Source organism: Chelon labrosus (assembly GCF_963514085.1).
Source record: "Chelon labrosus genome assembly, chromosome: 7".
Lineage (NCBI taxonomy): Eukaryota > Metazoa > Chordata > Actinopteri > Mugiliformes > Mugilidae > Chelon > Chelon labrosus.
The window spans coordinates 27,971,060-27,984,154 of NC_140343.1; the positions used below are offsets into that span (position 1 = coordinate 27,971,060).

Consider the following 13,095-nt stretch of genomic DNA (forward strand, 5'->3'; position numbering starts at 1 on the left):
AGAGGGAGTGAAACTGATTTCATATAAATTAAGTAAACGCTGAATGAGCTTTTTTTTTTGATACCTTTGTGTTTTTAGACATTGATGAGTGCCGCATCTCCCCTGATCTCTGTGGTCATGGCACATGTGTTAACACACCCGGCAGCTTTGAGTGTGAATGCTTTGAGGGCTATGAAAGCGGCTTCATGATGATGAAGAACTGCATGGGTAAGTTTGAAACACACAGATCACACAAATTCAGACTAATCACACTACGTGAATTTATGTCAGTCCAAAGAACTTTTGGCAATCCTCTCCAATTATTTTAATTTTCTTCATCTCATCCTCGACTTCATCTTTCCTTCCTTTTCTCACGTTCTGCTAACAGACATTGACGAGTGTGAGAGAAACCCCCTGTTGTGTCATGGAGGAACCTGCCTGAACACAGAAGGGAGTTATGAGTGTGAATGTCCCACTGGACACTCGCTCAGCACTGATGGCTCTGCATGTGAAGGTGGGTTACACACATACTCTAAGTGCATTCAAACAAACAGACTAAATGGATGTAATATCGAGTCCTCGGCTAAAGAAGAGAGGCTATTTTTCTTTACCATCCTCTGTAATATTACATTCTCTGTACTTGTGTGTTGGTTCAGATGTGAATGAGTGCCAGTTGAGTGACAGCTTGTGTAAGAACGGCCAGTGTGTCAACATGGCGGGGACCTATCAGTGTTCCTGTGACACTGGTTACCAGGCCACACCAGACCGACAAGGCTGCGTTGGTGAGTACAGCAAAACTTTACTCAAAGATGTATTGTGATGTTGGATAAACAGAACATTTACATACTTACAAGACAACATACTGTTGATAGTTAATCCTGCAGAAGATTTGACTTTTCACTACTTCGGAGTTTTCAAACTCTGTAATTGTGACATCTCCTTGCAGATATTGATGAATGTACAATTATGAATGGAGGCTGTGAAACCCACTGTACCAACTCGGAGGGCAGCTACGAGTGCAGCTGTAGTGAGGGCTATGCTCTCATGCCTGACCTCAGGACATGTTCAGGTAAGAAAAAACATACATCACCTATGTTGTGGTCAAATCTTTATTCCAAAGTTATATGCACATCTGAAGCAATGTCAGAAAGTTCTCAGTGTTCCTTCTCCTAGCACAATAAAACCTTTCTTTCTGTTGTGTCTGTTAGATATTGATGAATGTGAGGAGACCCCAGACATCTGTGATGGAGGACAATGTACCAACATTCCTGGGGAATATCGCTGTCTCTGTTACGATGGATTCATGGCTTCCATGGACATGAGGACCTGTATCGGTGGGACTAAAAACAAACCTTACAATTTGCTTTTCAAGCGCATGCCATTTCTAAATACATTTTTCTCCATTTCCATTTTTTCTTTCTGCCACATTAATTTATTCATTCAGTCTCTGACTTACTTAAATATAGATATGTTTTGTGTCCATCTGTCCGTCTGTGGGACATTTCCTGTCAGTTTTATTTTCTGTCACTCTAATCTCCAAGGTGAGAACATTCTTGTTTAATCTGTGTCTGTCCATTTTCTGGCAGATGTGAACGAATGCGATCTGAACCCAAACATCTGTCTCCACGGCGACTGTGAGAACACCAAGGGCTCCTTCATCTGCCACTGTCAGCTGGGATACTTCGTCAAAAAGGGATCCACGGGTTGCACAGGTATGTGAACATCAGGGCAGAGTTGTTGCTGAGAGGTCTGGGACTCTATGTGTCCATATCTGGGCTGACTGTTGAGATGGTTCATTCATGCATACAGTAGTTCCAGGTCTATATTTTAGAAATTAATTATTTATCAGTACACTTACCAGCATCACTGCTGACAGAATTAAAATTCCTCTAGACAGTAAAAAGAAAAATTGCCCTTAAATAAGAGTGGTTCACTGAAGCTGTTATAAACCGTTTTTGTTATACAGAAACACAAATTATTGCCTATTCATTGGATAACTGATTTGTATACCTCTTTCTAGATGTCGATGAGTGTGAAATTGGAGCTCATAACTGCGACATGCATGCCGCTTGCATCAACGTGCCAGGAAGCTTTAAATGTCGCTGTCGAGATGGCTGGGTGGGAGACGGCATCAAGTGTGTGGGTGAGTATGATTCACGTCTTAGTCGTGATGTCTCCTGGACAATCATCAGTTTTACCCTGAAGTTTCACACTTTTCTCTCACTTCCTGTAGATGAGGATGAATGCTCTGCAGAGGACCACAACTGCAACCCCAACGCAGACTGTGTGAACACGCCAGGATCCTACAGGTGTACGTGCAAAGAGGGCTTCAATGGAGATGGCTTTTCATGCTCTGGTAAGACTGTCAAAGCAGTCCTAACTGAATACCAACTTATTCAAGGGTCTATTGTACTATAAGTTCATACTACTTTGGTTTGTTGTGTTTCAGACATGGATGAATGTGCAGACAATGTGAACCTGTGTGAGAATGGCCAGTGTCTGAATGCTCCGGGAGGCTACCGCTGCGAGTGTGAGATGGGCTTCACTCCTACAGAAGACAGCAAGGCCTGCCAAGGTGCTGCACTCATTCACCCACATTTCATTCTCTTCTTTTTGCTGTTCATTTTTTATCTAAGTACTGTGACAAACAGTCCCCTTCTCCCTTTTGGATTCTCCACAGACATTGATGAGTGTAATTTCCAGAACATCTGTGTGTTTGGAACGTGCCAGAACCTTCCAGGGATGTTCCGCTGTGTGTGTGATGACGGTTACGAACTGGACCGCAGTGGAGGAAACTGCACTGGTTAGTGTAGTGCTTCAGTAACTGTATCTCTAAAATAAGTACCCAGATAGAACAGATAGACTCACATAGCTTGGCTTCTTTGGCCAAACCAAACATTAATTTGATGATAGTCCAATAGAAATCATATTTGAATCATTTCTAGGTGATGTTATCTGTCTCAGCTATTTGTTTCAATTGCAGGATGGAATGTTTTGACAGCTATTTGACATTTTCTATGTGTCAGTTAGGTTTTTCACATTTCTTAGTCTACATTGTTTCAGTTTGTGTCAAAAGTAAGCTTTTGAGAAATGAAAAGCAGAAAAAATATTTTTCCACTCAGCAGTGTGTATACAATCCATCATGTGTGTCACTTTGTACTGCAGATATCAACGAATGTGCAGACCCTGTGAACTGCATCAATGGACTCTGTGTGAACACACCAGGGAGCTACCTGTGTAACTGTCCGGCCGACTTTGAGCTCAACCCCACTGGAGTGGGCTGTGTAGGTGAGTCACACTAACCATTTGGAGTCTGTATAATAGGGTGTCATTCAGACATTAAAGGTTGGAGGTAAGGTCTTTTAAAGTTAGTCACTTGGGGTGCCACCATTGTCCCACTGCATTTTTCCAAGTTCAAAGTGGAAATTTCTGTCTCTCTGACAGAAGGATAACTGCTGGGCGATTTATGATGGACTACCATCTGTAAATGCAATGACTTTCATTTCATTCGGCCGTGGGCTCAATCCCCTTATTTAGCAATATATAGCAGCAGGCTAACAGAGATTTATTAAAATGAAAATATTCAAAAATGTCAGTTTAAAATGTAATCCTTGTACCTCAACCATTAGCAGTGAAACATTAAATATATTATCCTTCCTGTATGTTCATAATCAGGACAATCTCTGGTGTATGTGTGGTGTGTGGGACAAACAATTGTTTATTTCATTTTGGACTCACACACCTTTATATCTCTTTCTCAGACACCCGTGTTGGCAACTGCTTCTTGGATATCCTTGCTCGTGGTGATGGAGGAATCTCCTGCAGTGTAGAGATCGGAGTGGGCGTGACCCGAGCTTCCTGCTGCTGCTCCGACGGAAGAGCCTGGGGAAACCCCTGTGAACTGTGCCCTGCCGCTAACTCAAGTATGCACCACAGGACATGGACAAGTCCTTTACTTACTATATTATTGTCTTTTTCCGGCTTTGAAAAGGAAAGACACACTAACTTGCTGTGTGTCTCTGTCTGTAGCGGAATATAAGACTCTCTGTCCAGGAGGAGAAGGGTTCAGGCCCAACCCTATTACTGTCATCCTGGAAGGTAAACTATCCTGCTGTCAAACACTAGTATAGGAGCAAAGCGCTGCTAACATTTCAAAATGTTAAAAATGCAATCTAACAAAATATCTACACATTAGTGGCACTGATGGATTTAACAATTTAAATAATTTTCTAGATATTGATGAATGCCAGGAGCTTCCAGGTCTCTGCCAGGGCGGAAACTGCGTTAACACATTTGGCAGCTTCCAGTGTGAGTGTCCAGCAGGCTACTATCTCAACGAAGAGACTCGCATCTGTGAAGGTAAGAACTGAAGGAATTGAATTGAATTTAGCTCTTGTTTTTATTTTAAATAGATAATCTATTATGGAAAAGTAACTGCTGCCACTTCACATTTCTGTTATCATATCTTTATTTGCAGATATTGATGAGTGCACAACTCACATTGGGATCTGCGGGCCTGGTACTTGCTACAACACTTTGGGCAACTACACATGTGTGTGTCCTCCTGAATACATGCAGGTTAATGGAGGAAACAACTGCATGGGTGAGAGAAGTAGACATCTCTTGGACAGTCAAATGTTTTTGTTAATGTCTCACCTAAAAGCAAACTTGAAAACTGTTTGACTTGTTCTTTCCTCCCTGTAACGAAGACATGAGGAAGAGTGTGTGTTACCGCAATTTCAACGACACATGTGAGAACGAGTTGTCCTTCAACATGACCAAGAAGATGTGCTGCTGCGCCTACAATGTGGGAAAAGCCTGGAACAAGCCATGCGAGGCCTGTCCTACTCCTGCGACCTGTGAGTTCACTGAAAATCTCGAACCTGCAGCTAAACCCATGCTTTATGAATATAGTTTATTACTGTCATTGATTTTCTCCTGCTTTCAGCTGAGTACCAGATACTGTGTGGTAACCAGGCTCCTGGCTTCATCATTGACATCCACACTGGCAAGCCAATTGGTAAGATTAACACTGGCAGCCTATCAGAGCTCTGAGCTTCAAGTTAACCATTTGGTTTGAAATTTTTGCACTTCGCATGATTTCATTCTGCTGTGTTTCTTTTTAGATATCGATGAGTGCAGGGAGATCCCTGGAATTTGTGCTAATGGAGTGTGCATCAACCAGATCGGGAGCTTCCGCTGTGAATGTCCGATGGGCTTCAGCTACAACAACATACTACTCATTTGTGAAGGTAAGACTTGTTCCACTGTCCTCTGTTTTCTGCATTCCACTGCAGCAACTACATCGATAAGTACCACTCCAGTGCAAAGTTACAAGGCTTTGTTCTTTTATCTGTCTCTTTTTGCACATACAGTATATACATCTGAATATACATTCAAACATTTATTTCTCACAACACCGTCTCCTCACCCAGCTGCTGAGTCACTGCATGCTAAAATACTACTGCACTAAATCACCCCTAACCTATGCATGCACACACATACACACTGAAAGTACAGTACAGACTCACACAGTGACATTCACTGTCTGGCCAAGAGGCACTTTTACAATCTGTCCACTCAGTGAAGTTAATGCTGCCTTTACCAACGTGAATTACGTCCTTGCAAAGACAAGTATAGTCGCTCTGAATGGGATCTCCTGCCAGAAGCATCAATCATCCAAAACCTGCCAGCGACTGTCTGAACTGTACCAGAGCCAAAATGGCGATGTAGTGTTTTCTGTTCTGCTGTCCACAAGCTGACAGCCTGCTCTGACAAGGCAGTTATAGAGCCTACAATTGATGTCCACTGTTTCTCTCTTTCTTCCTGCAGATATTGATGAGTGCAGCAGTGGGGACAACCTGTGCCAACGTAATGCCAACTGTATCAATATTCCAGGCAGCTACCGCTGCGAGTGCTCGCCAGGCTTCAAACTCTCTCCCAGCGGGGCCTGTGTGGGTGAGTGCAGTCTGTCTGACAGGTCTTCACTGGGGTTTCCTGTCTTAAAAGACCAAGGGGAAGGACAGATAAGAAAAGTGTTATACTTTGCATTTACAGTACTCAGCACAGGAAATCCTACTCTTACGCATTTGACTAAACACACGTGCATTGGTTTGGTTGACTTTATTCTGTCATACATGACCTATACATTAGGATCACTACATTACTTTTAGTCTCAGTCCTACTCTTTATTATGTTAACGTATATTTTTTCCTGTTGCTTCTTCACAGATCGTAATGAGTGCCAGGAGATTCCTAATGTGTGCAGCCATGGAGAGTGTATTGACACACAGGGCAGCTATCGCTGTCTCTGCCACAATGGCTTCAAGGCTACAGCTGATCAGACTATGTGCATGGGTGAGGAATACAATCTAAAAATAAACTAATAACACACAGCACTGTTTCAGTTAATTCTGCAAAATGAGTCAAATGTAGCCATATGCTGCAGACTATTTTTTCTATTTGAAATATATTTTATGTTTTTACCTACTTATGTTATTTTCTGTGTGTCTTTTAGACATTGATGAGTGTGACAGGCAGCCGTGTGGTAACGGTACCTGTAAAAACACAGTGGGATCCTACAACTGTCTCTGCTTCCCGGGCTTTGAGCTCACACACAACAATGACTGCATGGGTATGAATCATTTACTGTTCTGCTCCACAAAGGTTTATTTTAAAGGTCAAGGCCTTGACAAGGGTTTAGTCATCATATTTGATTAAAAATCAAGCCTTTACATTTCAATAAATGCTGACCTTTTCTGCTACTGTATTAAATTGGACAGATATGAGATAAAATTTAGATATACAGTTTGTGTTGTTAACGTTGTGTTTCATGTGGAAATATATTAGACTACATTAAATACTGAATCTGCAAACTTTGACATTTAAACAAATACGTAGTACTCAAGGTATCGCGATAACTCAGTATCTTCTTTTTCATTTTCTGTGTAACTTTCTGTTTTTCCATTGCTATTGGGTTGTAAGTGTATCCAAAACAAACACCTGAACATTTACCTTACAGACATAGACGAGTGCAGTGCCCTCCAGGGTCAAGTGTGCAGAAATGGACAGTGTATTAATGGGCTCGGCTCCTTCCAGTGTCTCTGCCATGAGGGTTATGAGAATACACCTGATGGGAAGAACTGTGTTGGTGAGTCACCAGATATGTATGGCCTTGACATACAGAGACATAAAGGCAGGTTCTCTTATACAATGTCCTGTTTTTCACAGATATCAATGAGTGTGTGAGTCTGCCCGGCACTTGCTCTCCGGGAACTTGTCAGAATCTGGATGGGTCCTTCAGATGTATCTGCCCTCCGGGCTACGAGGTGCAAAATGACCAGTGTATAGGTAAGACGCACACATATAAAGGGATAGACACACTTCAATACACACTAAATGTTCGTCACATATTCACAACAGATTGTTCAAACAGCCAGAGTCCTGATAAACACCTGCACTGAAAGATCAGGGAGTCAAACACATTAGTAGTCAGACCATCTGCTCCAACATACAGTACATACTCCCTCACCTTCCCTGCCTTCTTACTCTCACTTCCCAGATATCAACGAGTGTGATGTGGAGTCCAGCCTCTGCCAGTTTGGCACCTGCACCAACACCCCTGGCAGCTTCCAGTGCTCATGCCAGCCAGGCTTCGTACTCTCTGACAACAAGCGACGGTGCTATGGTGAGAGAAAACAGTCAAGATCACATTTTTACATTTGTAAAAGCCTCACTCTCTACTGAAACGCTCCAGAATAATCATCGCTGAATTCCCTTTTTCACAGATACCAGAGAGAGCTTCTGTTTCACCAAGTTCGAGGCAGGCAAGTGCTCCGTCCCCAAGGCCTTCAACACCACCAAGGCCAAGTGCTGCTGCAGCAAGATGCCAGGAGAAGGTTGGGGGCTGCCCTGTGAGCTGTGTCCACGAGAAAGCGATGGTGTGTATCACAGACGCACACATGTATTTATTGAGATATAAATACACACATACAACTAACAAGAGTTGCAAAATAATAAAACTGACCTTTTTTGTTGTGTCTCCAGCTGCTTTTGATACTCTGTGTCCCTACGGCCACGGAGCCCTGCCTGGACCCGGCGATGCTCGTGAAGGTGACCGCTACAGCACTGATTTAATTCCTAAAAAACTGTGGCTGGGTTTTGAGTGTATAGCATATTTTAAAAACATGCTAATGATCTTTTGTAGATATGAATGAATGTCTGGATAACCCGGGCATCTGCCAGAATGGTATCTGCATCAACACAGATGGTTCCTTCCGCTGTGAATGCCCCTTTGGATACAACCTGGATTACACTGGAGTCAACTGTATTGGTGAGATAGCTAATGCAGTTAAACTAAACAATGAGTTTCTAGTAATTAATGTTTTGTTTCCAACTGATGTATTTTATTGATCACTGATGATTTTGATCATTTATTATGAAGCAACTGAGCAGACTAAGAAATATTATATAACAGCTGCAGGACGTCGTTTTGAGAACTATGACTGCTGGAATATTTATTGTTGTGTTGCAGAAAATCAATATTAACATCCCACTCTAACGTTATTCTTCGTAGTGCCATGCTTTCCTGCAGTATAGTTTGACCCTTTTTTGGGTTTAAGCTGCTAATAAAAGCTTTTAAAATCTAAGGTACAGTATAAATGTTTTATTGGCTTTAATTGCATTGTCTTTTTTATCCCCTACTCTCTGGCTGTTCCAGACACTGATGAGTGCTCCATAGGAAACCCTTGTGGAAATGGAACCTGCACCAATGTCGTGGGAGGTTTCGAGTGTTCTTGTCAGGAGGGCTTTGAACCGGGATCGATGATGACTTGTGAAGGTCAGTCATAGAAGTAATAAGTCCTCGTGCAGCTTCACTTGTTATCAGAATAATATGACAGCAAATTAAATCACTATTCCCTCTCTTCATGACTCAAGACATCAATGAGTGCTCCCAGAATCCTCTACTTTGTGCCTTCCGATGTGTCAACACGTTTGGGTCATATGAGTGTATGTGCCCTGCTGGTTATGTGCTGCGAGACGACCAGCGCATGTGCAGAGGTGAGAGGACACAGCGTGTGTCACTTTTATCCCTTTAGCTCCTGTCATCTGTCCTGCTTGCTTAATTGCTGTATGTCACATTCAGAACAGAATGTAAGCGTTTTTTTGTGCTTTAGCTGGCTTTGTAACCTAAAAGCTATCTCTCATTGCAATTCATAGACCAGGATGAGTGCTCAGAAGGAATGGATGACTGTGACTCCAAGGGCATGACCTGTAAGAACCTGATCGGTACCTTCATGTGTATCTGTCCTCTTGGCATGCAGCGCCGACCAGATGGAGAGGGATGTATGGGTGAGTAAAAGTGCTTCACCAAGAGAGAGAAGCTAATCTCAGTCCTCACACATATGTGCAGTATGTAACTGGATTTACTCTCCTCTTCTCTCTTCTCATCCTGCCATCCTTTGCTGTGTACACTGGCAGACCTGAACGAGTGCCGTGCCAAGCCTGGCATCTGTAAGAACGGGCGCTGCGTCAACACAGTGGGAAGCTACCGCTGCGAGTGCAATGACGGTTTTGAGCCGAGCTCCACTGGAACTGAATGTATTGGTAAGATCTCTACTAATCAGGAGCCTGTTGAAGATGCCATAACTATAATTGTGCTCTTGTTCAAAAACACAAAGACCCAATATGTCTACTTGTTTAATCTCATTTCTCACTCTTTCACTTTCATTTAGACAACAGAAAGGGATACTGTTTCGCAGAGGTTCTGCAGACAATGTGCCAGCAGTCATCCACCAACAGGAACAGCGTGACCAAGTCTGAGTGTTGCTGTAACACGGGTCGAGGCTGGGGCTCACAGTGTGAGCTCTGCCCACTACCTGGCACTGTACAGTACAAGAGGATGTGTCCACTGGGACCTGGCTACACCACCGATGGCAGAGGTGAGAGACACTAAGTCATATACAAAATGTCAATTCAACTTCTCTTCAGATTTATATTAATGGAATAATCACAGTTAGTTACAATAGCTTGACAAATACAATTATAATTCGTGAGTTTGTCAGAAACAGAGCAGTCGCATAGAGGCTCTGTGACTTTGAGAACTCTGATGTGTTTGTAAAACGTGAACGGATATGTAATTCGGATCACTTTCTAACATGTCTCTGTTCTCCCAGACATAAATGAGTGCCAGGTGATGCCAGATCTGTGTCGTAATGGCCAGTGTATCAACACCATCGGATCTTTCCGCTGTCACTGTAATGTGGGATACAAAACTGACTTCACAGCAACCTCCTGTGTCGGTACGGCCTGATGATGTTGAATATTGCCAAAGCTTAAGATTTCCAGCAATTTACATCACCTGCATTTCTCACATTTCTTGTGTTTTGTCTCCCTTCGTGCATATTTCAGATATGGATGAGTGCAGTCTGTCTCCCAAACCCTGTAACTTCCTGTGTAAAAATACAGAAGGCAGCTACCTCTGCTCCTGCCCCAGAGGATACACCATGCAGCCAGATGGAAAGACCTGCAAAGGTACATGGACTCGTCATTTGTTTTAGCTGTGCATAAATTATAACTTAGCATTTGTGGATTCTTTGAGAGCTTCTTAGAAATCTTCATAAAAACACAAGATGCTGTTTAATGGCATTGGTTATAGTTAGCTGTCTTAGTAATCTCATTCTTTTCACCACACAGTGTATGTTCCGTTTATTGCTCTGCTACATGGATAATGCTTAATATTTTAATTAGCAATATTTCATGTGCGTGTATCAAATGAAATATTGCTCTAATATCATGTTTAGCAACCAGCTTTATGGCTTCGAGGCTTCATCCCTCTATGTGATTTGGTTTTCATGGTACCTCTGCGCTTTCCTCTCTCCCACTAAGATCTGGACGAGTGTTCAACAAAGCAGCATAACTGCCAGTTCCTCTGTGTTAACACCATTGGAGGCTTCACCTGCAAGTGTCCCTCTGGTTTCACCCAGCACCAGACTGCCTGCATTGGTCAGTACAAGAACCTCTGAGCTACCCTCCTTCTCCATTCATTTACTTTAAAGAGCGTTAGATGGAAATAAAGAGATAATGAATTAAATGTGATACAATTTGCATCTGAAATTTAATTGAGTCTGTTTAATCTCACTGTCATTTCTTTATAGACAACAATGAGTGTACGGGTCAGAGCAGTGTGTGTGGTTCCCAGGCCTCTTGTATCAACACACCCGGTAGCTTCAACTGTGAATGCTCTAAAGGCTTCTCACTGGACACCACAGGCTTGGAGTGTGAGGGTGAGCAAACAATGTCTTTTACATTTAGTTATACATACCTGCCGGTTCATTAGGTACACTAGTGAAAATGAAACTGGATCAAATTAAACACGAAGGTGTTTCTGTGATTTAGCCTAGCTACTGACTATAAAGTCAAAATAATATTTTTCTGTAGTGATTTAAATGAATACCCTGACTTAGCCAGCCTGAGATACTCTGGTAGGCAATCCCATAACTTAGGGGTACGGAAGCAGAGGCCCGATCACCTCTGGTCACAAGGTGCGATTCAGAAATTTCCTAGCAGAAGATTTCAGACAGCGATTGAGCTCATAGGGATTTAAAAGATCATAAACATTACCTGAAGCCAGGCCATGTAAAGCTTTAAAAAACACAGTAAAATCTTAAAATCCATTCCAAACATAAACAGTTAAGACTGGCAAGAGTTCGATTAACGTGGTCTCTGCTGGAGCAAGTTAAAAGCCGAGCAGCAGTGTTATCCGAAGTCTGTGGACGTGCATTGCAGTAGTTGAGTCCTAAGGTAATGAACACATATAACACCTTTTCACCAGTCTAAAAATGACAAAAGAAGGTCTTCCATTCCCAGACATTCTCAGGAGACCAATAATTGTGGTTGCACTGAGCTGCACTAGGTGTCACTTTTAATAATGGTAAATTAAAGATGTTCATTTTCCTCAGATGTGGATGAATGTGGCAGTAACCACCGCTGTCAGCACGGCTGTCAGAACATGCTGGGAGGTTACCGCTGTGGCTGTCCTCAGGGCTACGTGCAGCACTACCAGTGGAACCAGTGTGTGGGTGAGTAACTGTGACTCAGTGAGTTTCATGTTGTGACTAATAAGAATAGAACCACGAGTGGGAGTATTACAAAGTACTATATAAGAGCCAGGAAATGCAGTCATCTCCCAAGCTTATTAAAATTAATAGTGAGACTTGTTCATTGCTCAGTGTGTCCACAGAAAATATGGAAGAAATAAATCAAGTAAAAAAAAGTGTAACCATAAAATATATTTCCAAACTTGCCTGAAAATCCAGCATCAGACAGGCTCTACTTTTTTTTAGGAATTAATGACAAAATCATTTTAAACATTATCATCATTATAATGTAATTTTACAGTTTTCTACATTTTAAACAGCACTGTGTGTACATTCACTGTAATACTACTAGACATTTCTGTACATTTTGCATTGTGTTGTTTATCAATATTTTATCATACATATAGCTGTGCATTATAAAAAATAGATGTCAGGATGATATCATTTAAGCTGTGAATATGCACGTGTGTAATAGAAAGAATAGACATATTTCTGAAACAGGATCAAGTAAACCTAAGCACTACTTTTGAATTAATTAAAGAAAATTCATTCATGTTAAGTTGAATGAATTCCGTCAAAATCATTTAGTCTTGTTGACTTATGATCTGCTATAGTAACTAAAGAACCTTTCTGATACAACCTTGTCCTTATGGCTAAGTTTTCTAACATATATACAAATCCTTCTCATTTTCTCCCCTTTTCCCCGTAGATGAAAATGAGTGTCAGGCGGGCACCGTTTGTGGCTCTGCTTCCTGCTACAACACACTGGGCAGCTTCAAGTGTGTGTGTCCCTCTGGTTTTGACTTTGAGCAGACAGCTGGTGGCTGCCAAGATGTGAATGAATGCAGTACAAGCTCAAACCCCTGCATCTACGGCTGCTCCAACACTGACGGAGGCTACCTCTGTGGCTGTCCTGGAGGCTTCTACAGAGCAGGCCAGGGGTGAGGGAGATTTCATGGAGCAGATTTTATTTCTAAACAATGTTGGTGTCAGGAGCACTGAACATTCTGGTTGTGTGT

General features: G+C 42.2%; 1 protein-coding gene across 4 annotated transcripts in view; it reads left to right on the forward strand.

Annotated features, from left to right (window-relative positions):
- fbn2b (fibrillin 2b) overlaps positions 1 to 13,095 on the forward strand; it is a 60,462-nt gene that overhangs the window by 44,175 nt on the left and 3,192 nt on the right. Inside the window, exons 26-63 of one of the 4 annotated variants that reach the window (XM_084549154.1) lie at positions 79 to 207; positions 368 to 493; positions 636 to 761; positions 926 to 1,048; positions 1,188 to 1,313; positions 1,566 to 1,691; positions 2,000 to 2,122; positions 2,213 to 2,335; positions 2,429 to 2,554; positions 2,660 to 2,782; positions 3,145 to 3,267; positions 3,741 to 3,902; positions 4,009 to 4,077; positions 4,213 to 4,338; positions 4,457 to 4,582; positions 4,689 to 4,838; positions 4,928 to 4,999; positions 5,106 to 5,231; positions 5,812 to 5,937; positions 6,210 to 6,335; positions 6,496 to 6,612; positions 7,000 to 7,128; positions 7,209 to 7,328; positions 7,540 to 7,665; positions 7,766 to 7,918; positions 8,025 to 8,090; positions 8,185 to 8,310; positions 8,698 to 8,817; positions 8,916 to 9,038; positions 9,198 to 9,329; positions 9,459 to 9,584; positions 9,713 to 9,919; positions 10,154 to 10,279; positions 10,389 to 10,511; positions 10,866 to 10,982; positions 11,135 to 11,263; positions 11,939 to 12,058; positions 12,786 to 13,017. In XM_084549154.1, the coding sequence (XP_084405280.1) occupies positions 79 to 207; positions 368 to 493; positions 636 to 761; positions 926 to 1,048; positions 1,188 to 1,313; positions 1,566 to 1,691; positions 2,000 to 2,122; positions 2,213 to 2,335; positions 2,429 to 2,554; positions 2,660 to 2,782; positions 3,145 to 3,267; positions 3,741 to 3,902; positions 4,009 to 4,077; positions 4,213 to 4,338; positions 4,457 to 4,582; positions 4,689 to 4,838; positions 4,928 to 4,999; positions 5,106 to 5,231; positions 5,812 to 5,937; positions 6,210 to 6,335; positions 6,496 to 6,612; positions 7,000 to 7,128; positions 7,209 to 7,328; positions 7,540 to 7,665; positions 7,766 to 7,918; positions 8,025 to 8,090; positions 8,185 to 8,310; positions 8,698 to 8,817; positions 8,916 to 9,038; positions 9,198 to 9,329; positions 9,459 to 9,584; positions 9,713 to 9,919; positions 10,154 to 10,279; positions 10,389 to 10,511; positions 10,866 to 10,982; positions 11,135 to 11,263; positions 11,939 to 12,058; positions 12,786 to 13,017 (4,849 nt within the window). Of the gene's footprint in view, positions 1 to 78; positions 208 to 367; positions 494 to 635; positions 762 to 925; positions 1,049 to 1,187; positions 1,314 to 1,565; positions 1,692 to 1,999; positions 2,336 to 2,428; positions 2,783 to 3,144; positions 3,268 to 3,740; positions 3,903 to 4,008; positions 4,078 to 4,212; positions 4,339 to 4,456; positions 4,583 to 4,688; positions 4,839 to 4,927; positions 5,000 to 5,105; positions 5,232 to 5,811; positions 5,938 to 6,209; positions 6,336 to 6,495; positions 6,613 to 6,999; positions 7,129 to 7,208; positions 7,329 to 7,539; positions 7,666 to 7,765; positions 7,919 to 8,024; positions 8,091 to 8,184; positions 8,311 to 8,697; positions 8,818 to 8,915; positions 9,039 to 9,197; positions 9,330 to 9,458; positions 9,585 to 9,712; positions 9,920 to 10,153; positions 10,280 to 10,388; positions 10,512 to 10,865; positions 10,983 to 11,134; positions 11,264 to 11,938; positions 12,059 to 12,785; positions 13,018 to 13,095 lie in introns of all 4 variants that reach the window. The other 3 variants (XM_084549153.1, XM_084549152.1, XM_084549151.1) reach the window with 3 other exon arrangements.